The sequence below is a fragment of the Equus caballus genome, chromosome 3, assembly GCF_041296265.1.
Source record: "Equus caballus isolate H_3958 breed thoroughbred chromosome 3, TB-T2T, whole genome shotgun sequence".
NCBI lineage: Eukaryota > Metazoa > Chordata > Mammalia > Perissodactyla > Equidae > Equus > Equus caballus.
Genome location: NC_091686.1, coordinates 122901157 through 122925758, shown reverse-complemented (window position 1 = coordinate 122925758; position 24602 = coordinate 122901157). Strand labels below are relative to the sequence as shown.

The 24602-nt window shown below is 45.8% G+C and overlaps 1 protein-coding gene across 6 annotated transcripts in view; it reads left to right on the top strand.

Moving 5' to 3' along the window:
- The window catches only part of RGS12 (regulator of G protein signaling 12), a 132937-nt gene that overhangs the window by 28965 nt on the left and 79370 nt on the right, over positions 1 to 24602 (top strand). For 4 of the 6 annotated variants that reach the window (XR_011437271.1, XM_023638459.2, XM_070262824.1 and 1 more), the window contains exons 2-3: positions 3877 to 5857; positions 24389 to 24505. Coding sequence is in view for 2 of the 6 variants with exons in the window: in XM_023638459.2 (XP_023494227.2) it covers positions 3977 to 5857; positions 24389 to 24505 (1998 nt within the window). In the remaining 4 variants the exon portion in view is untranslated. The remainder of the gene's footprint in view (positions 1 to 3876; positions 5858 to 24388; positions 24506 to 24602) is intronic. The other 2 variants (XM_070262823.1, XM_070262826.1) reach the window with 1 other exon arrangement.

Here is a 24602-nt window from a genome sequence, read left to right as displayed (position 1 = left end):
ACTTTTCTTTACGTTAGCATTCTGTGGCTTGACAAATTTACAATTACCTTCTATAATTTTTGGAAATGTTACTCTATAGTAATAAAACACAAGGTGTGTATGCTAATAGACCCAAACATGTTTTAGATTTTCTGTAATAAGAAGCCAAAAGTAGTTAGACATGTTCAGCAATAATGTTTCAGTGTTCTATCCTATCCAGAAATGACCAGATATTCAACAGGTTTTGTCATTTAACTTAACTTAGTAAAACTATAAAGTTTGTTTCCAAAAAAATTTTGGAAGCTGTGTTTTTTAAGTATACAGACCACAAAACGCAGTTACTTTACTCAGACACTTTTACCCATTTTCATCTATTTAAACTATTTGTTTTAGCAATCATGTTAGATTACTCTCAAAGACACTGTGTGACACCAAAGCAGTGAGCCGTCACTTAAGTTGTTTTAAGTACATACATCATAACACATAACTATTAAAAAGTTTCTCCAAAAACACTTGTCCTTTTACATTTATTTAGTTTACATGGTCTTAACAATTATATTTAGATCGTCTGCGAAAACCTCATGAGACATTAAGCAAAAACAGCTATTATTTTAAGTTATTACTCTTGCTGACGAATTTTGTAGCAGAGAGAATATGACCTCCTTTGACCAGTAAACCCAGGCTGTGTGTCTGCATTGTATCTAATGCTGATAACTTTGAGGACATGCCTATTTTAAATCAAGCCTGCAAACTTAAACAGACTTTTATTTACCAAAGGTCATTTTATATCATGTTAAATAACTTTGTCTTTTAGAAGATTCTGTATATTAATTAAAGACTGAGTTCCATTGTGAGAGGTTTTGAATCCTCTCTTTTAAGGATGACCCCTAAGGTGGACTCATCTGAAACAGAGGTTCCCCAGAATGGCCATTATGATTCCAAGTTGTCTCAAAGTTTACTTATTTTTGCGTGTTTAATTTTAGATCAGGAGTTTCAGGGGAGTTGAAGTGGCGCATCTCAGAGAATAGAGAGAAGCAGCAGATTTGGCTTCAGGCGCTGGCATGTTTAAGTATTTAATTATTTTCTCTTAAAGAGGCAGTAAAGTATTTCTGATTTTATTTAGAAGCCACAAAAGATTAAAACAAGCTTCCCATTGTTGTGGCTGGCTTTTTCCAATTGCTTACATCAGTTTGGGTAAACTGAAATTGCCCCATTTTGGCCATTTTAAAGTGAGATCTCCTTTAGCATGCTTAATTAACATCGGCTGAAGGGTGGATTTCTTATGCTTTTACAATATCAGGGAGGGGAAACCTACCCTAATGAGACACAATGTTTATCCCCACAAGGTAATCTATAATACAATAAGACAGAAGAGATGTAATCATTTTATATAAAGCCCATTTAAATATACCAGTTTTTACAAACCTTTAATGTTTCCAACGTATACTTCTAATTATAACTTACATTAGAATTCTGTTAACAAGTTTTAGTATTACAGCATTGTGTTGGGGGAGCATCCCCAGGTAGACATAACATCTATTCCCAAAAAAAATCCAGGCAAAGTTGACATAACCTCTTTATATAATATTAGCTTAAACACTTTAATTTTTATAGTTTTACCAACTTTAGCAACCTAACTGTTGCCTCAAACAATCGTTGGTCAGGTTTCTCACTGTGATTTTAGCCTCCTGACTTATTAAATTTTGTTAAACTGGGGTGAATAAAACAGGTTTGATGTCTTTTAATGTTGGGGGGCTAAAATGGGGGTACCCTTTAGCCCATTCAACCTTAGCCAGTGTTTTAATAAAACCTTTCTTTTAACTTTATTTATGTCTGTTCTATTTACCTCATTTTCCTTTTTAATAACTAGTTAAAGATTTTCATCCTGTGGGGATGAGTCCTGTGTCTCTTTCCTTTTTGATTTCTGTTTGTTAACTTAATGTTTTCATTAGCATCTGTGAAACCATAACAAGCTGAGACTCCAAGTTTGGTTAAGTTCTTAAGACTAGTCATTGTATTTTCCTTTTAATTTGGCCTTTTCATAGGTACCAATAAAACAGCTGTTTACGAAAAGAGCTCTCTAAAAATTTTCCAACTTAAGGATCCATTGTTTGGCCATATTCTCTCCAGAGTTTAAAGAATATTGTGGCCATGTGTTACAAAAGAAAATCATACCTTTTAGACATTGGCTTATAATTAGACCATCTACTCAGAATTAACCCCAATGGGCTCTGCTTGGGGACAGACAGCATGTTTCCCATTCCAGTACATAGAGACAGACAGACATACAGACCCAGACAGAAAAACCAGACACCAGTGAACCGGTTCCCAGATTGAGGGTAGAATGTCTTACAACTATTCCCACTCTGAATGTACGCCCAGATGGCCCCTCCATGAAGGGAATGTACCCCAGATGGCCCCTCCATGAAGGAAAAGTACCCCAGATGGCCCCTCCATGAAGGGAAAGTACCCCAGATGGCCCCTCCATGAAGGAAAAGTACCCCAGATGGCCCCTCCATGAAGGGAAAGTACCCCAGATAGCCTCTCCATGAATGGAAGGGACCCCAGAGGAGGGGAAGGAAGTTCACAGGCGTCCCCGAGGCGACTTACCCTATTTCAGAGTCCGTCGACTCACCAGGATGAACAAAGAAACAAACAAACACACACACAAATCTAGAGCCTGTTTCCTTGCCATAAGAGAGTGCGCCTAGGGTCAGCGGTGCCGGGCTAGACGGAAAGTACTGGGGACAGTCCCTAGGGCAAATCACCTAGGCAGCTGCCCGACTGCTTCCCAGGAAATCCCAGTTGGCCTGGGGCCACGGAGCCACGGGCAGGAGCCTGCTGGCTGGCTCCCCAGATTGTTACCGCATACAAACAGTTTCTTTACCCACCATACAAGAGGGGCCAAATAAAAACTGGAACACCAGGCTTATGGCAGGGAAAGGGTTTTTATTTCAGGTGACATCAGCTGGGAGATGAGATTGAGCCCTCAAATTTGTCTTGTTTTATCTCCTCTCCCTGAAAGGGGAGGCGAGGGGTTTTAAAGGTTTGTGAGCAATGTGGCTGCTTGTAGAGAGGCGAGGGAAGTCAGTGGCCTTGCTGGTTGGAGCTTTCCCACCAGACTGTGTTTGGCCTTGGGACACTTTGCAGGGAGGAGGAGGGGATGTTAAGGAATCCAGGAGTTTGTCTCCATGGTGGATGGTGGATTCTGGAGCCGGGGAGCTGGGGAGTAAGCAGGGAAAGAGTGCTTTGGTTTTAACCCCACATATTCTGGGATTAATGTGAGGGAACTGATATCAGGGCCGGCATCAGTACCTTGTTCAAAATAAATTAGTGGGGCGCACAGAATATGAGAGAATATAAGCTGACTTCCTATCCTGAGGGAAAACTTCTCGTGGAGGGGGCTTGCGATCAAAGATGGAGCTGGATCAGGCATCCCTATGTCTGTAGCCAGGACTGCTTTTCACTCTGACTCTGCCCCTCCATTAAATGCAGACTTGGATGCATTGGATCTGTGGAGGAGCCTGAGAGCCCCCCAGGATGCTGGGCTGCTAGTCCTCGGACCACACTTTGAGTAGTTAGGGTTTCGAGGTCTCTTCTTTTTCCATCCAGTCAGGGAGGAGAAGAGTGCCAGGAGGCAGATTCTGCTGGAGTCCTGTATTCCTCAAACACAAGGCAGGATTAGGCTCTGAGAGAGCAGTGTTTTCTACTTTGGAAGGAAATTCTTAGCCTGACTTTAAGATTTACTGCTTCTCTTTCATTTAACATTTATGTGGTAACTAGAGACTCTTTCTGTGATGGTTTTTGTTATGAATTATCTTTTTATGTTTACGTAATACCAGTAAGTAAAAGAAATATGGGCTTTTCAATAATGAGCTGTTCATTTTTCTTCCTTAGGGCACTATTTCAAGAAAAAATATGGTAGCATCAAGTTTTCCCTGAACTATGGATCCCCTGGAATAGTGAACTATGCTCCTCGTCTTAGAAGCACATCGAGATGTATAGAGCAGGGGACACGGCAGAGCGCCCGCTGCACGGGACGGCGCCCCCTCGCATGAGGAGTGTGGAGGTGGCCCGAGGAAGAGCAGGGTACGGATTCACCCTTTCTGGTCAGGCTCCTTGTGTGCTCAGCTGTGTCATGAGAGGGAGCCCTGCGGATTTTGTGGGCCTCCGCGCTGGAGATCAGATATTTGCTGTCAATGAAATCAATGTGAAGAAAGCGTCCCATGAAGATGTAGTGAAATTGATTGGGAAATGTTCTGGTGTCCTACACATGGTGATTGGTGAAGGCATCAGCCACTTAGAGTCCTGCTCCAGTGATGAAGAAGTTGGATTTTATGAAGGAAAAGGCTGGCTGAGGCCCAAACTTGATTCTAAAGCATTAGGTATCAATAGAGCAGAGAGAGTCGTTGAAGAAATGCAGTCTGGTGGAATTTTCAATATGATCTTTGAAAATCCTAGTCTTTGTGCAAGCAGTTCAGAGCCCTTGAAATTGAAACAAAGATCCCTTTCAGAGTCGGCCGCTGCACGATTTGACCTTGGGCATGAATGTATAAATAATCGGACTTCCAACCTGCTTTCTAAAGAGGAAATAGCAAAAGTTATTAACGATGATTCGGTTTTCACTATTGGACTAGAGAATCATGAAGATTTTGGATTAGATGCAAGTATTTTAAATGTTGCCATGGTCGTAGGCTACTTAGGTTCTATTGAACTTCCTTCCACAAGCTGCAACCTGGAGTCTGACAGTTTACAGGCCATCCGTGGCTGCCTCCGGCGCCTGCGGGCAGAGCAGAAGATCCATTCTCTGGTGACCATGAAGATCATGCATGACTGCGTGCAGCTCTGCACCGACAAAGCTGCTGTCCTGGCCGAGTACCCAGCCGAGAAGCTGGCATTCAGCGCTGTGTGCCCAGATGACAGGAGGTTTTTTGGGCTTGTGACCATGCAGACGAGTGATGATGGGAGCCTGGCACAGGAGGATGAAGGTGTCTTGCGGACTTCCTGCCACGTGTTTATGGTGGATCCAGATTTGTTCAATCACAAGATCCATCAGGGCATTGCTCGGCGGTTTGGGTTTGAGTGCACGGCTGACCCTGACACCAATGGCTGCCTTGAATTCCCGGCGTCCTCTCTCCCTGTCCTCCAGTTCATCTCTGTGCTGTACAGAGACATGGGCGAGCTGATTGAGGGGGTACGGGCCCGGGCCTTTGTGGATGGGGATGCAGATGCCCATCAGAACACTAGCACCAGCAGCAACAGTGACAGCGGCATTGGAAATTTCAACCAGGAAGAAAAGAGCAGCCGGGTGCTCGTTGTCGACCTGGGCGCCAGCTCGGGCAGGCATGGCGCCAGCAGCAGCACCTGGGAGGGAGTGGGTGGCAGGGGCTCCCAGCCCTGGGGCGCCCCCTGGAACGGGGCCTTCTCCCATGACCCTGAAGGGGGACCCCTGTTTGAAGCTGCCTCACAGGGTGACAGGTGTCGGGACTTCACTAAGCATTTAGGGCCCGCCTCTCACGTGGAGGTCCCCCCGGCCTCCTTGCGGAATTCAGTTCCTCCTTCCAAGAGGGGTGCTGTGGGCCCTGGTGGTGGTTTTGGCCAGCGGTGGCTTCCAGTTCACGTTCTGCAGGAGTGGCAGTGTGGACACGCCAGCGACCAGGAGTCTTACACGGACTCCACCGACGGGTGGTCCAGTGTCAACTGTGGCACACTGCCCCCTCCTATGAGCAAGATTCCCGCGGACCGCTACAGGGTGGAGGGCAGCTTGGCGCAGCCCCTGCTGAGTGCCCAGAAAAGGGACTGGTCCAGGAAGGCTTTTGGGATGCAAAACATTTTTGGTCCGCATCGAAATGTTAGAAAGACTAAGGAAGACAAAAAGGTAAGCCTGTTAGGAGTGGTTCAGCAAAATTGAGCTTGATTTTATAACTTAGTCAATTACTGATGCAATGGTGGCACATTAATGCTAAGTTCTCTGTCCCAGCCTCCTCTGGCTGCCCTGTGGCCTCTCTCGGCTGTCACAGGACGTTTGCTTTGCTCCTGTGCTGCAGGCTGTGTCTTGCCCAGGAGCCCTCTGGGCTCTCAGCCCCAGCACTGGCCCTGGCCCTGCCGGCTCTCTTGGCGGGTCCTGGGCAGGACATCTGGGCAGGACAGGTGGTAGCAGAAGGGCCGTTGACTTCTTACAGCCCGGCATGAGACCCTCCTCCCTCCTTCCTGCCCTTTCTGACTGCGGTGCCTGGGAGGTTCTGTCCCTGCAGCTTCTTTGAAGTCTGTTTTATCTCTGGCCCCAGAGTCTTCATCCCAGGGTCTGAGGTGAGAAAATTCTTGAGACACGGAGACTGTTCACTTCAGGATGGGGAGCTTCACCGTGGTGTTGATCCTTGTACTGTTTCCTTCATCAAGAAATCCTGCTACGGAAAAACGCCAGCCGAATTCAACAGTGGCTAGTGGCTCAAGCTCCTTGATCATTGAGGACGAATATCAAACAGTTAGGGGGCCATGCTTGGTGTAGCGCGGCTCTAAAATCCCCAGGTCCTTCAGTGTCCCTTTGGGATGTGTGTCTGCCCACACAAGGGCTCAATTTGGAGCTGGAGGTAAGGAATCACTATGAAGGACTCTGCTTAGCAGAAGGGCTGGGCCAGCGGTGCTGGCGGTGCAGCTGCGAAGTGGTGTGATGCTCCGTTTGGAACCGGGAGGGTCTGTGGCTGGGTGAGAAGAGGATGGCACTTAGCCTGGCTTGTTTCAAAGGAACTTTCCTCAGAGGACTTTCACAGTGTTAAAAGACCTTTTCAAAATATGTTTGTTCACATTTTTGTTCTCGATAGCTGAAAAATCTCATGAGAAAACCCTCTAAAAGTCGCTGGCTGGTTAGGGCTGGAAAGCTGTGGGGCGGTAGTGTTTAATGAATGTTGTGTTCAAGATCCATCTCCTTCCCAAGTCTTACTATTTTTCATTATAAAACACATTAAAGAAAATTTAAGCTTGGGGGAAAGGACAGATCTCCTGTAGTTTTACCTCCCCGAAGTGACCATGGGTAACATTTTGATATCTGTTAAGTACAGATTTTTGTTTGTATAAACATAGTTGTAGTCATATGGGTTTCCAACTCAGTTCCTCAGCTGACTTGCTGGTGGGAGTTCTGCAGTTGTGTGGCCTCCCCTCCTCTTGTCCTGTGGTCTGAACTGCAGCAGGCTGGATTCTTAGGGTAGTGCTCCTGCCCCTGCCCCCTGGGCCCACCTGTAGTGTGGGCAGGAGCTTCAGCCTGGGCTTCCCTCTTGGGTGGGGCTGGAGCTGGGGAGGGAAGGCCCTGGAATGTGGCTAAAATATTATTCGAAATTGGGAAAATCACCATCTCTTGGAATGCGTATCCTACAAATGGATTTTCTCCATTGCCAGTGTGTAAGTGAACAATGACATTGATAGAAATCAATGGTGTTTGTATGGTTCTTTGTGGACTGTGGTGCAACTTTGTATCCATTCTCATTGAGTTGGAAGTGCCCTATGTATATGCACTGTAGAGCACTATGCTGTCTTAGATTATATAGTGGGGTTCTGACCTCAGGAAACCTGAGAGACGGGGATGCTGTGGTCCCTAGTCTACAAGTGTGAAGTGACCAGTCCTGGAGAGGTTAAGTGACTTATCTAAGGTTTAACAGTCAGGATTAAGCAGGGTCATGATTCAGACCTTGGGCTGCTTGTTTTTTTTAAAGACTTAATTTTTTTAGAGCACTTTTAGCTTTACAATAAAACTGGGAGGAAGGAACAGCTATTTTCCACATACCCTCTGCTCTCAAACATGTACAGCTTCCTCAACTATTAACAACCCCCACCAGAGTGGTGTATTTGTTACAATTGATGAACCTCCATTGACACATCATAATCAATCACCCAAAGTCCATGGCTTCCATTAGGGTTCACTCTTGGTGCTTTATGTCCTATGGGTTTGGACAAATTTATAATGACATGTATCCATCATTATGGTATCATACAGAGTAGTTTCACTGCCCTAAAAATCCTCTGTTCTCCACCTATTCATCTCCCCTCCCACCTACCCCAGCCTGGACCACTGATCTTTTTACTGCCTCCATAGTTTGCCTTTTCCAGAATGTCATATAGTTGGAATCATACAGTGTGTAGCCTGTTCACATTGGCTGCTTTCCTGTAGTAACATGCATTTAAAGTTCCTCCGTGTCTGTTCATGGCTTGATAATTCATTTCTTTTTAGTGCTGAATAATAGTCCATTGTCTGGATGTATCACAGTTTATTTATCCATTCATCTACTGAAGGATATCTTGGTTGCTTCCAGGTTTTGGCAGTTATGAATAAAGCTGCTTTAAACATCTGTCTGCAGGGTTTTGTGTGGGCCTAAGTTTTTAGCTCTTTTGGATAAATGCCAAGGAGCAGGATTGCTGGATGATGGTAAAAGTATGTTTAGTTTTATGGGAAACCGTCAAACTGTCTTCCGAAGTAGCCATGCCATTTTGCATTCCCACCAGCAATGGTGGTGTCAGTGTTCTGTATTTTTGCCATTCCAAGAGGTGTGTAGTGGTATCTCACTGTTGTTTTAATTTGCACTTCCCTGGTGACAAATGATGTTGAACATCTTTTCATGTGCTTACTTATCATCTGTATATTTTTTTTGGTGAGATGTCTGTTAAGATCTTTGGACTATTTTTAATCAGATTGTTTGTTTTCTTATTGTTGAGTTTTAAGAGTTCTTTGTACATTTTAGGTAACAGTCCTTTATCGGACATGTCTTTTACAAACTTTTTCTCCCATTCTGTGGCTTGTCTTCTCATTCCCTTGATATTATGTTTCTCAGAGCAGAAGCTTTTAATTTTAATGAAGTCCAGCTTATCAATTCTTTCATGGATTGTGCCTTTGGGGTTGTATCTAAAAAGGCTTCACCTACGTTCTGCTTTGGCAGCCCGGGGTTCACCGGTTCGGATCCCGGGTGTGGACATGGCACTGCTTGGCAAAGCTATGCTGTGGTAGGCATCCTACATATAAAGTAGAGGAAGATGGGCACGGATGTGAGCTCAGGGCCAGTCTTCCTCGGCAAAAAGAGGAAGATTGGTGGCAGATGTTAGCTCAGGGCTAATCTTCCTCAAAAACATAAAAAATAAAAAAATAAAAATAAGGCATCACCAAACCCAAGATCATCTAGTTTTTCTCCTGTGTTATCTTCTAGGAGTTTTGTAATTTTTTATTTTACATTTAGGTCTATGATCCATTTTGAGTTAGTTTTTATGAAGAGTGTAAGGTCTGCGTCTAGATTCGTTTTTTGGATGTAGATGCTCCAACACTGTTTATAGAAAAGACTGTCTTTGCTCCATTGTATTGTCTTTGCTCCTTTGTCAAAGACCGATTGATGACATTTCTGAGGATCTTTGGCTTCTTTCTAATGTTCTTGCACCTTGAACAAAAATGTGAAAATGTAGGTATTGGCTGCTGTTGCACTGCAACAAGAGGATGGAGTCCTGTGATGGAGCTGGCACGTCTGGTGCTGGAGCGCTGCAGTGGGGCAGTCACTGGTTCACAGTGAGCTCTGTTCCTTGTTGGGCCTGGGTGGGGATTCTGGGAGCTCATCAGGCCGAGTATGTTTATTTTCATTTTACTGAGAAGGAAAGTAAGTTTATGCATATTAAATGACTAGCCCACAGTCAAGTGGCAAATAAGTGCTGAGACTAAGACAAACTTAGGGCTCCATGTCACCTCCTACATTAGTTTGTATGACCTGTAATTCCTTTTGCAGTGTGATGGGACACAATTTATCTGAAAATAAGTAGTAATGAATTGTGTTTCATTGGGTTCTTGCTATAATCTCTCTGAAATTTATCAGTTGCTTTTTACTTTGCTATACGGGTTCCCCTGTGTTATGAGCTTAGTCTATGAGCATCCCTTGTTGGACTGGCAGAAGCTTCCAGAGGTCGTGAGGTGGGTCTCCTGGTGTCCCTCCTGGCCTTGCCTGAACTGGCTGGAGGCTTGTCAGGATGAGCAGAGGACAGGCCAGGAAGGGATGAAGGAAATGCCCAGGAATGAGCAGAGGAAGAGGCAATAGGAAAGGGAACTGGGGAGATGCTAGTGGTCGTGGAATGTTGAGTAGTTGGATGTCCTCAGTTACTCTGAGGTCTTCTCCGTGGTAACAGTAGCTTCAGTGTCTTGCTGTGCACAAAACCAGGCTATATCAGTCAGGGTCCAGCCAGGAGACAGAAAACACAGCAGTGATTTGAACAGGGAAAATTTAGTGTGAGGAATTGTTAACTAGGCAAAAGGTGGTTAACTGCTAAGAGCGCTCTAATGGAAGGTAAGGTAGTAACTGCAGAAAGGGGTGGAGGGAAACGTGACAAGGAAGAGACTAAAACTCAGAGGAAAAGGCCCTGTAGGCTGAAGGAGAGCCCCCAGAGGAGAGGTGTGACACTACTCCAGTGCACACCTCCTGAAGACAGCCAAAACCAGAAATGAACTGTTCAGACTTGACACTTCCCTCTGGGGCCCTCTGCTGGCAGAGCCTGCTGCCATGCCAGCGGGCAGGGGAGCAGTGCAGTCTGCAAGGGCCAGCCAGTATCCCGTGCTGGCAGAGAAGGGTGGCCTGGCGCTGAGGCGATACCCTGCTGACTGGCACGGCACAGCCGTTTGCCACCCAGCATCCATATGCACTCTCTACACAATGCAGTCTTCAGCTCAACAACCGAGCGACGTGGGTGGAGCCTCCAACAGGATGCAGCTGCTCTTTGCACGCGCGAAGACTCTTCTCTCTAACACAGACAGTCATTATTGTTGTTGCCGTTTGTCGTGGTGGGGGCTTTTCTGAACTAATTCTGTAACGTGCATTCTTTGCTGTGTGTGGCCACATGGTCTCTGCTTGGTTAGCTTAGTGGTCAGCTAATGACTGGATAGAGATTTCTTTAGATGCCTGGAACCAGTCGGTCTTCCCGTCTGTGCTGAGGGGCTCTGAGTGCGTGTTGGGGCACACCTTCAGTGCCCAGCCAGGCAGCTGACAACTCTGCCTTGGCCTTCACATCCTGCTTGTGCAGAGCCTCTGGGTCAGCCAGAGGTGAGAGCTGGGATCTTCTCAGGCCTTTTGTGAGCTTGCACAGTCCTGGACATGGGCACAGCCCTACAGTGGCTTTCTAGATTCCTGGCAATGTGGTGGAGCTTTTCAACCCCCCTAAGGACGTCTCATTCCCCAGCTTTTCCTTAAGCCAGCCTTGGTCACCTGTGCCCATGAGGAGTGTTTCCTGTGACCATGGGGCAGCTCTGGCCTGGACAACCTTGTGAGCTCCTCCTCTAAGTGGGCTGCAAGCACAGCTGATCCCAGGCCTGGGGAGGGCCCCTTCTGGGGCTATTCTTCCCTCGGCACCCTCTCTCAGTCCTAGGATGGATTCTGGTGGCCTCCTTACACGTTGCTGATTGCTTCCATGTTAGACTCGTTAACTCTATAGTAAATCTTACCTTTTAAAGTACTGGCACACAGCCTTTCTTATTTCTGTATGCACAAAAGAAAGCCAGCTATTAGAAGAAATATGTCACTGCACTGTCACCAGTTGGTCTCTAAGTCCTATCAGTTCTGTGTCCAGATAGTCACCAGATTCATCTTTTCATTACTCTCCTTTCCCAGTGCTTTTGTCACTACCTTCTTGGTCCTTTAGCTCAATCCAGATCTCGGCTTTCTGTAACCCCTTACTGCTGTGGGAGCCCCGAGGGAAACCAAAGAGAAGGTGTACTTTTCCCACTCTGCCCACTCGGGGAGGCACCTCTGCCTCAGGCTCTTTTATTATGCTAGTGCAGTGGGAGGTACACGGAGATGAGTGTTCGGCATTTGGACCTCTTCCTGGTGATATCCAGAGCCCTCCCCATGATACGCTGACCCAGGTGATGCTCGAGAAGCTGACCCCACCGCAGCAACACGTCCTCACGTGGGGAGGAAGGAAGGTTGGGGCTGGGAGTTGGTGCCGAGCACTTGTAGACTTGACCGAGTGTATGAAATTGTTGAACAGAGTTGAGTAAGGTTTGCTAACGGGTGATCTTCCATTTTGTTTACTTTGCTTTTCTTTCAGCTTAATGTCTACGGCCAGTTGAAGTAGAAGTTGGTACTAACGGAGATAAAATTTAAAGTCTATGACTAACAAAAGGGATTGGTGTGAAAGGAAGAAAATTCAAGATTTCGAAATGCTGTCTATATCATCAAAAATGATCGAGTTATGTTTAATTTGAATTAAGGATATTTAATTCTGCTTCTTTGAAAAATTGATACTCTAAGAATAATATTAATTAAAATATCTGGTTAAGTAGCAAAATCCATGTTTGTAAACTTTGCATATGATGGATTTTGGAAATTTTTAAAATGAAAATATATTATTTATGATAGCATGTAAAGGATTTATTATTATTTTCAAATGAATTAAATATTTAAAAATTTCTCAGTTTAGGGGCCGGCCCGGTGGCGCAGTGGTTAAGTTCTCACATTCCGCTTCTCAGCAGCCCAGGGTTCGCCGGTTCGGATCCTGGGTGCAGACATGGCACCGCTGGGCAAAGCCATGCTGTGGTAGGCGTCCCACATATAAAGTAGAGGAAGATGGGCACAGATGTTAGCTTAGGGCCAGTCTTCCTCAGAAAAAGAAGAGGATTGGCAGTAGTTAGCTCAGGGCTAATCTTCCTCAAAAAAAAAAAATTTTCTCAGTTTAATTTTTAATATGGAAACTATCAATAGATGAAACCCATGAAAATAAAAAGAGTATACAGGCATCCTGAGACCGCAGTGTCTGAGGACTGCGGCCCCTGGGGACACTCACCTGCGTGCAGAGGGATGGACTTTCAGGAGGAGTCATTTCTAAACTGGCAGCATTAGTAGGCACTTAATAAATATCTTCTTGATTGAATAAAAATACTTACTGACAATGGAGTGAAGTAAAATGTGGCATTTCCGTACTTTGGAAATGCGTGCACTCACTTACAAGTACTGTGAGTTTCAGCGCTGTAGCAGGCGGACGCGAGCGGTGGCCACGCAGCGTGAGGGACGCTGTCCCGCTCGGGAAGGCTCGGTAGGCCGTCCGGGGCTAGCGAGGCGGCCCTTCCTCAGGACCCAGGTTCCTTGTGCTGGGTTACTGCCATCCTCCGTGTGTGGCCTCCACCTGAACTCGAAGCTGGCTGCTCTGCACATGCAAAATAGCTTCACGTCCACATCCAGCCAGCCAGAAGACAGAAAGGAGGTGTGGGGTCACAGGGCCAGTTGTGCACGTCGTGTCTGCTCTCCTCATTGGTCAGGCCTGGTCTCGTGGCTGCAGCCTGCTGCAGGGAGGCTGGGGCGCCTGGCCTGTAGCTGCCCGGCGTGTGTCCGGCTCAGATGCCCATCATGGCGTCAGAAGGTCGAGAGTGGTTACGCGCTCTCTGCCGCAGTGGTGGGTCTGGGTGTTACCGATACAGAAAGCTCCCTAAGGCACATGCAGGTCACAAAAATACACACATTTAATATTATCTGGTTTTTGTGTAAAAAATTTCAACTCCTCTCAAATAAACTTATACATTTCAAATAAACGTATGTTTATAGATAGAAAAAATTCAAAGGAAGCACTCCAAACTGATAGTAGTAGTTACCTCAGGCATAGTAAGTGAAAACTGGGAAGGGTCCAGGACATTTTAATGTCATCTTGTGTTCTTCTGATTTTTTATTAAAAGAATATGAAGTTATTTTGCTTACTAAAAATAATTCCTTCGAAGAAAAAATAATTATTTTTCTTAATTCTTTTAATAAGAATGAAGTGAGGCATGGCATTGGAAGCTCTAAGCTGAGTTTCTGTGGCGTAGCTAATGATGGTGCGTCAGCTATCAGGCCGGGGCAGTACTGGATGCAGCAAACAGATCTTGTGCAGTTTTCCTAGTACAATGAAAGGAAGTTGTAAAATAGATCGTAAAAACAATCTGGAGAATACTAAAAAGGCCACAGCTAAGCCCTCATGATTGAAATCTCTCTGAAAAGAGCAGCTCTAATCATTATCCTGTGTAAACGGTGCCAGTGGGTGACATGGCGTCCCTCTCTGCCCCAAATCCAGAGGCAGGGGCGCAGACCATAGCAGCAGCGGGCGTGGAGCGCCAGCTGGTCCGTGCAGCCCGGCTGTGGTGAGAGGAGCGCCCTCGGGTCCGCGCTGGCGCGGGGTCCTGGTGCTTCCTGCAACCGCTCGGTCTCCGTCCCCGCAGCGCTTGCTCCGCGCAGGGAGCGCCTTTCCACAGCGTGCGCTGGCCTCTCTGGGGGCTCGGCGCTGCGTGGGAATGCTGCGGTCAAGGCTGGTCGCGGGGCTGGGAGCAGAGGGGAGAAGCACTTGGCCCACCTCGACTAGACAGGGCAGGGCTTCCCGGGGAAGCTGGACGGGGTCCGTAAGATGGAGAGGGGCGACTCTGAGGTGGAGGAAATGGGAGCAGAGTCACAAGGCGTACCACCACTTATTGTTCTCCTTTTGTTTTGTGTGGTTTCCAGGAAAAGTGAGAATATTCAGAGCTAAGTGACCACCATGTTCCTGCTGGAATCAGAAGTGTTTGAATCCCATTAACAATATATTGATTAGTTTTGCTGCTGCTTCAGCTTTATAAAAATAGCTTCATAACAGTCTTCCGCAGCTTGTTTTTTAATCATTCATTATCATTTCAAAGATTTGTCCAAGATATTATCTATAGCTGTAGTTCGTTCATTTTAACTGTGTGTGGTTAAAATGTGTTAACCATTGTGTGAATATACCACTACACACACACGCACACACAGAGCCGTTAAAGAAATGATGATAATGCTATTGTGAACATTCTTGCACATGTCTCCAGGTGTGTATATTAAGGAATCTCTTGGGGTCTATCCAAAGAGTGGAATGGCTAGTCTGTAGCTGTATTCATTTTTGCAGGTAACGGCTGGGTGTTAGGTTTTCAGTATCTACATTTGTTCATGTTGACAGTAGATGCCAGGTTTCTGGAGCAGGGCCAGATTTAATTACTGGCTTGTACTAACCACGCTGGTTCCCCCGAGTCTCTGCTTACCCCTGGGTGCAACGAGAGCCATATCCGGTGTCACCCTACACATACTGGTGTTGTATCGTAGGCAAGGAACCCCAAAAACAGGAATCTGGGAGCTTATACACACGCTGTCTCCTTCCTCTCTTGAGACGGGGTGAAAAATCTTTGTTCTTTAAGGAAATTCTCCTTCAAGACAGTGGGGAGAATCTTGGGTTTTTCCTCTTACCCTTTGCAATGTAGGCAAACATCTCCAGGAGGAATGTAAGACGAACTTCTCCCAGGAGACGTTCCAGGTCTCACCTGTCTGAAATGTGAGAACATGCCCGTGGGAGATCAGTCTCCTGACATTTGCACTGTCTATCCCCTCATCATTTAACTGCCAAGTCTCAAGACCTGGAGACCAGGTCCCAGGTCTCAGTAAAATTTGCTCTGAATGCCCTAACTGTGCAGAAACATGCTATTTTCCCCACAGTCCCACACTAGTTAGTGTAAGAGCTCAGATTGCTTCATATCCTCATCAAAACTTGCCATCGTCAGACTTCTTAATTTTTTGCCAATCTAGTAGTTGCAAAATGGTGTCTCACTGTGCCTTTAATTTGAATTTCCTTGATCATAAAGATTCTGGTTTCCTCTTTGTTGAGGGACCAACTCAAACCTTATGCCCATTTTTCTGTTGGGTTGTCTTTTTCTCTTTGATTTGTAGGAGTTATAGGTACTGGCTCTTAATCCTTTGCTGATTCTATGTATTGCGCATGGTGTCTTCCCACTTTGTGGTTTGTTTTTTTCGCTTGCTTTATGGTGTCTTGATGAACGAAGTTCTTGACTTTAATGTCATCCAACTTGTCAATCTTTTCTCTCGTGGTTTGCAGTTTTGATGTAACACATTCGTTACTATCCTGAGGTCAGAAAGATTCTTTTTTTTCCTAGAAATTTTTTGGAGTTGATTTTTATGAATGGAATAAGGTGGGTGGCAAGTGAAGTTTTTTCTCTCCGTGGATGACCAGTTGTCGGAGTGCTGAATTCACCCTCTCCAGTGGCTCAGCCGAGTCCTCTCCACACATCATGTGTTCAACGTATATGTGGGTCTGTTTCTCAGTCCTCTGTTCTTTTCCACTGTCAAGACTCCAAAAAATACTTTGCTTTTTAAAATTGTAGCTTCATAATAAGTCTTTCTATCAGATAACGCCAAATCTGTGTGCCTTATCTTAACTATGCTTTAGCCTTGCTCCTATATAAACTTCACAGTCAGTTTACAAATTCTCCAGAGATGCTATTGACAGTCTTATTGCAATTGTATTTTAATCTGTAGACCAGTTTGGGAGAATTGACATCTTTAAGATGTTGAGCCCTCTTATCCATGAAAATGGTATCTCTCTACATTTATTTAGGTTTTCTTTATTTTCTTTCAGTAATATTTTATAACTACCTTCATAAACATCTTTAATTAGATTTATTCTTAGATTCTTTAGTTAAATTTGTTCCTAGGTACCTTATATATTTTGTTACTTTTATAAATAGTACCCATTTAAATATCGTAATGCTAACTTTGTGATATATAAAAATATAATAGATTTGCTGCTTTTATATCCAGCTGTCTTGCTAAGGTTACTGCTATTCATATTTGTTCATACTTGTCACCATGAATGGGTGTTAAATTTTAGCTTTTCTTTTTTTGGTTATTTTGCATTCATAGAGATGATTAAATGGGCTTCCTCCTTTACTGTGCTAATGTGGCAAATTGCACTGAAGATTTTTGAATGTTAAACCACACTTGCATTCTTGAGATAAACCTAACTTATGATTATCTTTTTATACACCGATGGATTTGGTTTGCTAATATTTTTATAGAATTTTTGAATCTGTGTTTGTGAGTGAGGCTATCATAATTTTCCCTTCTTTCATTGTCTTTATCTGGCTTTGGGATGAAGGTTACCAGCCTCATAATGTTATAAAATCAATGGTCGCCTTTTTCTCCCTCTCAAACGTCCCTTATTCTCTTTTTGATGCATTGAATCTTTTATTTTAAAAGTCCTATTACGGATGAAGTCTGTTGTTAATATAGCTATACAAGCTTTCTCTGAGGCAGCATATTCTATGCTTTAATTTAAGCTTTTCCATTTCTCCATGTTCTAAGATTGTTATTATAAGTGGCAGATAGTTGGATTTTTTTTTTTCTGATCCAATTTGACATTCTGACAGTTCAAGAGTAAAATAAAAATAAATTGGCAAATTTAGTCCATTTATATTTATTGGTATTGCTGGTATATTAGTCTTGGTTCCATGATGTTACTGTGTACTTTCTATACATCAGTTTTTTTCTAGGCTTTCTCCTTCCTGCTTTCCCAGAGCCTTTGTTTGCCTGTTTTGTTTTCAAGGCTGTTTTTGGTTAGTTTGCCAACTTTATTACCCCTCCTTTATTGGTTTGGAAATTATATCCTTTGTTTCTGCCTTATAAAGGCTTTGTCCTAGCTGATTGCCTGGCACATTGTAGGCTCTTAGATTTTTTTTTTTTTTAGGAAGATTAGCCCTGAGATAACATTTGCTGCCAATCCTCCTCTTTTTGCTGAGGAAGACTGGCCCTGAGCTCACATCCGTGCCCATCTTCCTCTGCTTTATATGTGGGACGCCTACCACAGCATGGCTTGCCAAGCAGTGCCATGTCCGCATCCGGGATCTGAACCGGCGAACCCCAGGCTGCCGAAGCAGAACATGAGAACTTAACCGCTGCACCACTGGACTGGCCCCTAGATGTTTGTTGAATAAACAAATGTTTTCCTTAATTTTCTGTCTCCACTTAAATGTCCTTTCCTGTATATTCATCCTTTTCTTTCTTGAATAGGATACAGTCTCTGTATGCAGTTTTCTCCTTCCTTTCTCCAGAAGGTCATTCACAATGACCAGGAAACCTTTCTTCAGCTCCTTACATGTTACTCCCATAGTTATCTCTATATGTTTGTCCAGTTTTATGTTTGAAATAGAATTTTGTAGATTCCAAAATTGTTTTGATTTTGGGCTTGGAATTCTTCCTGCTATGTAGTTTTGTAGCAACAGGATTTAATAAGTTGAGCCAATTACTCACCTGTTGTCCCTCAGCCCCGAGCCCCCCTCGCAGCCAATTCCCACAGTGACGTCTTAGAGTCTCTTTTCACCTTTTCAATTCTGAGATCCCTTGTTGACAGTTCTTTCTATGAAATCCTCTCTGTTAAAGTAACTGGTGTGGTTTTGCTTTCTGAGTAGACTCTGATACATCGGGAGAGGTAAGTATGTCAGCTGGAAATCTTATTCTTCCAATTCTCTATGTTACCTCTTTTTGGAAAAACCTTCAAATGATATAGTCTCTATTTTAAGCTAGATAGTCTCCTTGGTTAGAGTTTGTTTGTTCAGTAAGTGCTTACTGAGCAACTTCTCTGTACCAGGCACTGTGGGAGGGGTGGGACAGAGTGGTGACCAGGACAACCATAGTCCTTGCCCTACTGGCGCTTCTGGTCTATTGTTTAGACACTTTAGGTTAGGAGCTTCTAGTCCTAATTGTAACTGAAAAATCACAGAGTAGTAGAACGAGATCTGGTTTTGCCCAGGCTGCCTTCAGCTGTGTGACCTGAGCATGTCCTTCAGTGGCTTCTGGGTTCTCATCTGTAGATTGAGGCGGGCAGACTGGCTATGCTGACCAGAGTCCTCTCTCTGAGCCGGTGGCCTGGAGGATGGTTCAGGGTTGGCACTGAGAGTAGTCAAGGCAGTTTGGCACCCTTGGTGGTGGGTGGGGGTCAGCCAACCCGGGTTCTGCCCTCACCCTGTTTACCAGCTGGTTTGCCCGAGAGAGCCCAGCACCTCGCTGGGCCTTGCCTGTGATGGATGAAGGCATCCCTTGGGGCCCTCCCACCCCTCATGTTTTGAGGCGACAGTAACCAAGTGGGTTATTTCCCCAAGTCCTAAGCAGGGGCCGGGAGTAGGTAGGGGCCCTTTGGTTCTCCTGGAAGCACACTGGCTACGTGCTGGCTCAGGCGTGGCTGTCGAAGTCAGTGCTTCAGTCAGGCTGTGCTCTCGGTGCCTGGGAGCAGGGCCTTGTGTGTGACTCGGGGGCAGTGAGATGCACTTTCTCCACCAGCACCACGGAGGGTTGGGGCACAGTGGCTGTGGGCTGGGCCGCGCAGGCGTCGTGGTGTGGCCTGGTGTTGCCTGCTCGCCTTCTTGCAGTCTTGATGAATTGTTTGTTTGCAATTTCACAAGTGGAGTTGATTTGGAAGAAGGGAGCTGGTTTTAGGCCATTTTTACAGTGACATCACTGTTTAGTACTGTTTGGAGAGGAGGATTATTTAGCGCCTGAAGGGTGCTGAAGGGGCTGGATCAGTGGTGATCCTGTGACAGTTCGTTAAAGTACGGAACTTATTTCTCCTCATACACTGGGGCAGTGCACTCTCGATTTGGGAAACAAACAGATCACTGCTAAAGATTCTGCTTGTTAGTGAAGTGTCACCACTGAGTTGATTCAGTTCTTTGTAGGAATTTTTTTCTGTTTGCTTGCTTGTTAAATTTCTCCTTCTCCTTTAACTTTCCAAATCCCACAACACATCCTTGTGTAACTAGGTGTTAAATGTCTTCGTTTCTTTTGCCTGTAATGGGGCACGAGTTCCAGAGCTAACTGTGCTGGAGCAGGTCTCTGTCAGCCAGAATTTCCTCTATAGCCACCTGGGTTTTAAAAATTAAACTCTTCTTATCACAAAGCTTTGTGCTCATTACCTCCCCCACCCAAAGAAAAGTAAAAATACAGAATAGCAAATATATAATTTGTACGAAGGTTCATTTTGAACATGTTTGGAGCCTTCTTTGGTTTAGTAATAAAAAGCATTTTCCACATTATTACTTATGCAGCAGCAGAAGCATCTGGGTGGCTGCACGGATCCCTGTCCGTTAGTGAGGGACTCCCTATTGTGGGGTACTTGGTTCCCGTATTATTTCACTCTCATTCATTCTCTCAGCAAGTGCTGCGTCTGCTAGGCTGAGCCTTGCACCGGGCAGCAGGTATTCAAAGGGAGCAAACAGAAACCCAGCCCCCCGCTAGCCCCTGTGATTGACAGTCTTCTGGGGGAGATGCTGCAGAAGCTTTGTCATTTCAGTTTGTGCTAAGAGGTGAGAAGGAAAAGCACACAACCTAGGAGAGAGGACCTGGGGCAGTCTATTTAGACAGGGGAGTTCAAGGAGGTCTCTTAAAAGAGGTGACACTGGGTTGAGGGCAGAACAGGCCCCAAAGAGGGGAGGTGGTGAGGTGGGGGCCCCAGAAGAGTCTGGGTGACAGGGACCAGATCACGTCAGGCCTCGCCCATGGCACAGAGCATGGTGCCAGAAGCTTCTGAAGGGCTTGGAGCTAGGGCCTGCCCGGCAGATGTGTGGGGAGCAGACTGCACAGTGGGGAGCAGGAAGACCAGTGAGGAGGCTGGCCACCACATGCTGGGTCCTGGGGCCGGGGTTGGGGGGTAGGGGAGCAGTGGGTCTGGAGAGAGATCCTGGGTTCTAGATACATATTATATTTGGGATGATTTTTTGAAAAAGAAATTTCTTAGACAAATTTTTCTCAAGAATATAGCAAATTTAGTAACTTGTGGGGCCAGCCTGGTGGCATAATGGTTAAGTTTACATGCTCTGCTTCGGTAGCCCGGGATTTGCAGGTTTGGATCTCAAGCACAGACCTAACACTACTCATCAAGCCACGCTGTGGCGGCATCCCACATAAAATAGAGGAAGATGGGCACAGATGTTAGCACAGCAGCAATCTTCCTTAAGCAAAAGGGGGAAGATTGGCAACAGAGGTTAGCTCAGGGCCAGTCTTCCTCACAGAAAAAAAGAATATGTCAGATTTGGTAACTTGCTAGCAAGGAACCGGCACGGTGAGCAGAGTCTGCTGCTTCAGAGAGGGTGGAGCAAGAGGGGGCCTGGACAGAGACGATCACCCAGGAGAATGGCACAGATGCAAGAGAGAGCATACTGCTTCTAGCAAGGTTATAGCAATGTCCCATTTCTACCCATTTATCAGCTGTCATGGAGAACTTCTGTGGCATGGTCTGAGGTGCCTGTCACCAGGAGTAGAAGCATGCGGTTGGGACACATCTGTGTCTGAATTGGAACCACGAGGCCCAACCTCTAGGAGTGTCTCAGAGGCTGATTAGCGGAAGGTAGGAAGCAGTGTCCCCTGAGACCAGCAGCTGAGCTCCCAGAGACAGGCGGGAGTTGTAATCAGGTGTTTTCTCAACCCCAGAGAGCCAGTGTGCACAGGTCACCCATCCCTCCTGGGGACAGGCAGTTCTTCCTGTGCAGTTTGACTGCTTAGAGGGAATTCCCAGCTGGACACGAGCATGGGCGCATTTGAGAGGGCTCTGATGCAGCCTCCTGTGGCTTTGCCTCCATACGGCTCTCCTGCTGGCATCCTCTGTGGTCCGTTGTCACTTTCAGGATGACGGCCTTCAAGCCTCCTTGCCCTGGTTCTGGCCCAGGTAAGTTATCCTTACTGCATCCTTGGTGACCCCCTCTGCCTGCCTTTAAGTCCAGCTCACATGCAGCCTTCTTGGGGGGTGTCTGTGCAGGGTTCCCCCGGGTGCCGCACCAGTGTCACCCTCTCTGTGCTCCCAGAAAGCTTTGTGTCATCCTTGTGGGTTAGCTACTGTCTTCCCCCACCAGTCTGGGCACCGCTGGCAGGCAGGCTTTGTGGCACAGCTGCCACTGGTCGTAGACACGGAAGACAGAGAAACGTGTTTGCTGTGATAGTGTATAACCAGCTTCTCTTTTGAACCCTTGTCGGGATATTCGAGTTTGAGGAACGCACGTGGGATTTGTATTATTATTCCCAAGGACTCCTTGCTGTTGGTGATGATACCATCTGAGACGAGGAACTCTCTGTTCGTCTCTGCTGCTTTCTTCATCAGGCCCTCCATTTCTTCTCTCCCTAAATCAGCCTCGCTCGCTCTCTCTCTCTCCCTCTCTCTATCTCCCACACTTCCTTTCTTTCCATGGTTTTACTATTTCTGCTGCTGCTCCTTAGTTCAGGATCTTTCTACTCTTGACTTCTGACAGGTTGCCCCATCCACTCCAGCTTGCATGCTATATTTCGGGTGACTTTTCTGAAATATCACTACCAGTAATGTCTGCAGCATGGCCCTACTCTGACTACCCCATCGCTGCTCTGCAGCTTGACCTCTGTTCCTGTCAGCTTGGTCTCCTCATCTCCCCAGGAGCCGGCCTGTTTTTCATTGGCTCGTTCCTGAGTGGCCCTCCCAGACCCGCCGTGCACCCCATTGTGCTTGTCGTCTACAGCACAGCCTCCAGGGCTGCTCCAGCTGCTTCTAGTTCAGAAGTGTTCAGATAGCTTGCAGCCCCCTCTTGCCATCTTCAGGGAGCCTCTCGGGAGGACCAGTAGATCGTGAGTTCCTGAGTCTGAAAACCTGTCTTCTGCTTGCTTCTCTGAGGTGCCCTGTGGTACCGTGCACATAGTTGTTGCTCAGAAAACACTTGGTGAGAGCCCTGGGACAATATGGAGCATACGGAGTGAAGCTGGTCACTACTGGCATCTACACTGCTTCTTAAAATTTGAGGGATTAAAAGTATTGTTCTTGTTGCCCTGGTTCAGGTCAGAGTGGTTTTGGGGCAGAGGTGAGATGTGTGGGGTTTTGGGTGTGAGTGATGGGAGCAGCTAGTGGGTGCCAGAGGGGCCAGGGAGGGGAAAGAGGAAGAGGACGTGGTCAGCGGGTGAGGATGACTGTCCCGTTGGAGGCCACTGGTGGGAGCAGGTTCAGTGGAGGGCAGGACAGGGAGAGCCTGAGAAGGGGGCAGGAGGGAGAAGGCGGTGAAACAGTCTAGCAGAGGGGGATGAGTGAGAGGAAGACAGTTGCAGTGCTGAGGGCCACTTGAGTGGGTGTCAGAAATGTCAGTGAGAGCAGCCCCAGGGGTGTGTCCTTCCGCTGGGCAGTGAGCTGACTGAGTGGCCTGGGCACAGGTGCGTCGGCCGGTCGGTCAGTAGGAAGAGAGTTGGATTTTACTGGATGAGTTCAACAGGGAGAGAGAAAGGGACATAGCCCGCAGAGCTTTACAAGGAAGTGCTGCATGGTTTTCTCTTGCTGTAAGATGCCCAGATGATTCTCATGCTGTGCAGAGCAGAGAGTCTGAGAGCCCCACAGCCTTTAGAAAACACCTTAACTTCCTCTATGGCTGAAATTGGTCTCTTAGGATTTCAAGTACCAGGAAATCAGAGATTTTCAGCTGTGATGCTTTTTATTTTTATTTATTTTGTGACGAAGATTGTCACTGAGCTAACATCTGTGCCCATCTTCTATTTTATGTGGATTGCCACCATGGTGTGGCTTGATGAGCGGTGCTGTGTGTGCCCGGGATCCGAACCTGTGAACCCAGGGCCATGGAAGCAGAGTGCGTGAACTTAACCACTATGCCACCGGGCTGGCCCCTGTGATGCTTTTTTTTGTTGTTTTAAATACATTCCTTTCTTTAAAATTATTATTTTTTTTTTTAAAGATTGGCACCTGAGCTGACATCTGTTGCCAATCTTATTTTTTTTCTTCTTTTTCTTCTCCTCCAAGCCTCCCGGTACATAGTTGTATGTTCTAGTTGTAGGTTCTTCTAGTTGTGGCATGTGGGACGCCATCTCAGCATGGCCTGATGAGCAGTGCTAGGTCTGCGCCCAGGATCCAAACTGGCGAAACCCTGGACCACCAAAGCGGAGCACACGAACCTAACCACTCGGGCAGGGGGTCGGCCCCGCTATGATGCTTTTTATTTTAAAGATGTGATCACTTATTTGTTAGAACCAAGATCACATTTGGAGAAGTGTCTAGCATAGTAACAGTGAATTAATTCTGGCCATTTCCTGGAGAAAGAACAAGATGTTTTAATGGCCAGTTATTTTATGCACCTGAGTTGGTTTGGTCTTCAGACACCAGCTGAATATCTAGCGATTCAGTTTCCCAAAATGCTTATAAAATTATGGAAACACACAAACTTGCTGAAAACTAGCCTTTATATTAATAATTATCACCATTATCCCACAATTGATGCTTCCCAAACCTTCATACTGTTTCACTTGCTCTTTGTAACAGCCTTTGGACGTCAGCTGTTATAATCCTGTTTCCTGATAATGGATTTTGAGACTAGGGGTCGTTCTGGGGGCTCACAGTTGTAAGTGGCAGAGCAACTACTTGGAGATCCCTGGATGACTGTTTTTTTTTTTTTTTTTAAATTTTGCCTTTTTAAAAATTGTGGTAACATACATAACGTGAAATTTACCCTGAGATGACCTAAGTCTAGTATTTTCTCTGTTCCACAGTGCCCCTCTGTTCTCTCCAAGGTAGTACATCAGGCAAATCTAAGCATCTCTTCTCAAGAACTTAACTTGATATATTTTTTCTTTGTGTTTAGGGCTCGAAATTTGGGCGGGGAATTGGACTCCCTCAGACTTCTCAACGCACCTCTGCTCGGAGATCGTTTGGAAGATCCAAGAGATTTAGTATCACTCGCTCCCTTGATGATCTTGAGGTAATGATTTTAGTTTTTCTTTTCTTCTTCATGTTTTTAAGAATGAAAATAAAGCTTACAGATAGATCTGACTCTCATTGAATTCACCCTAATCCTA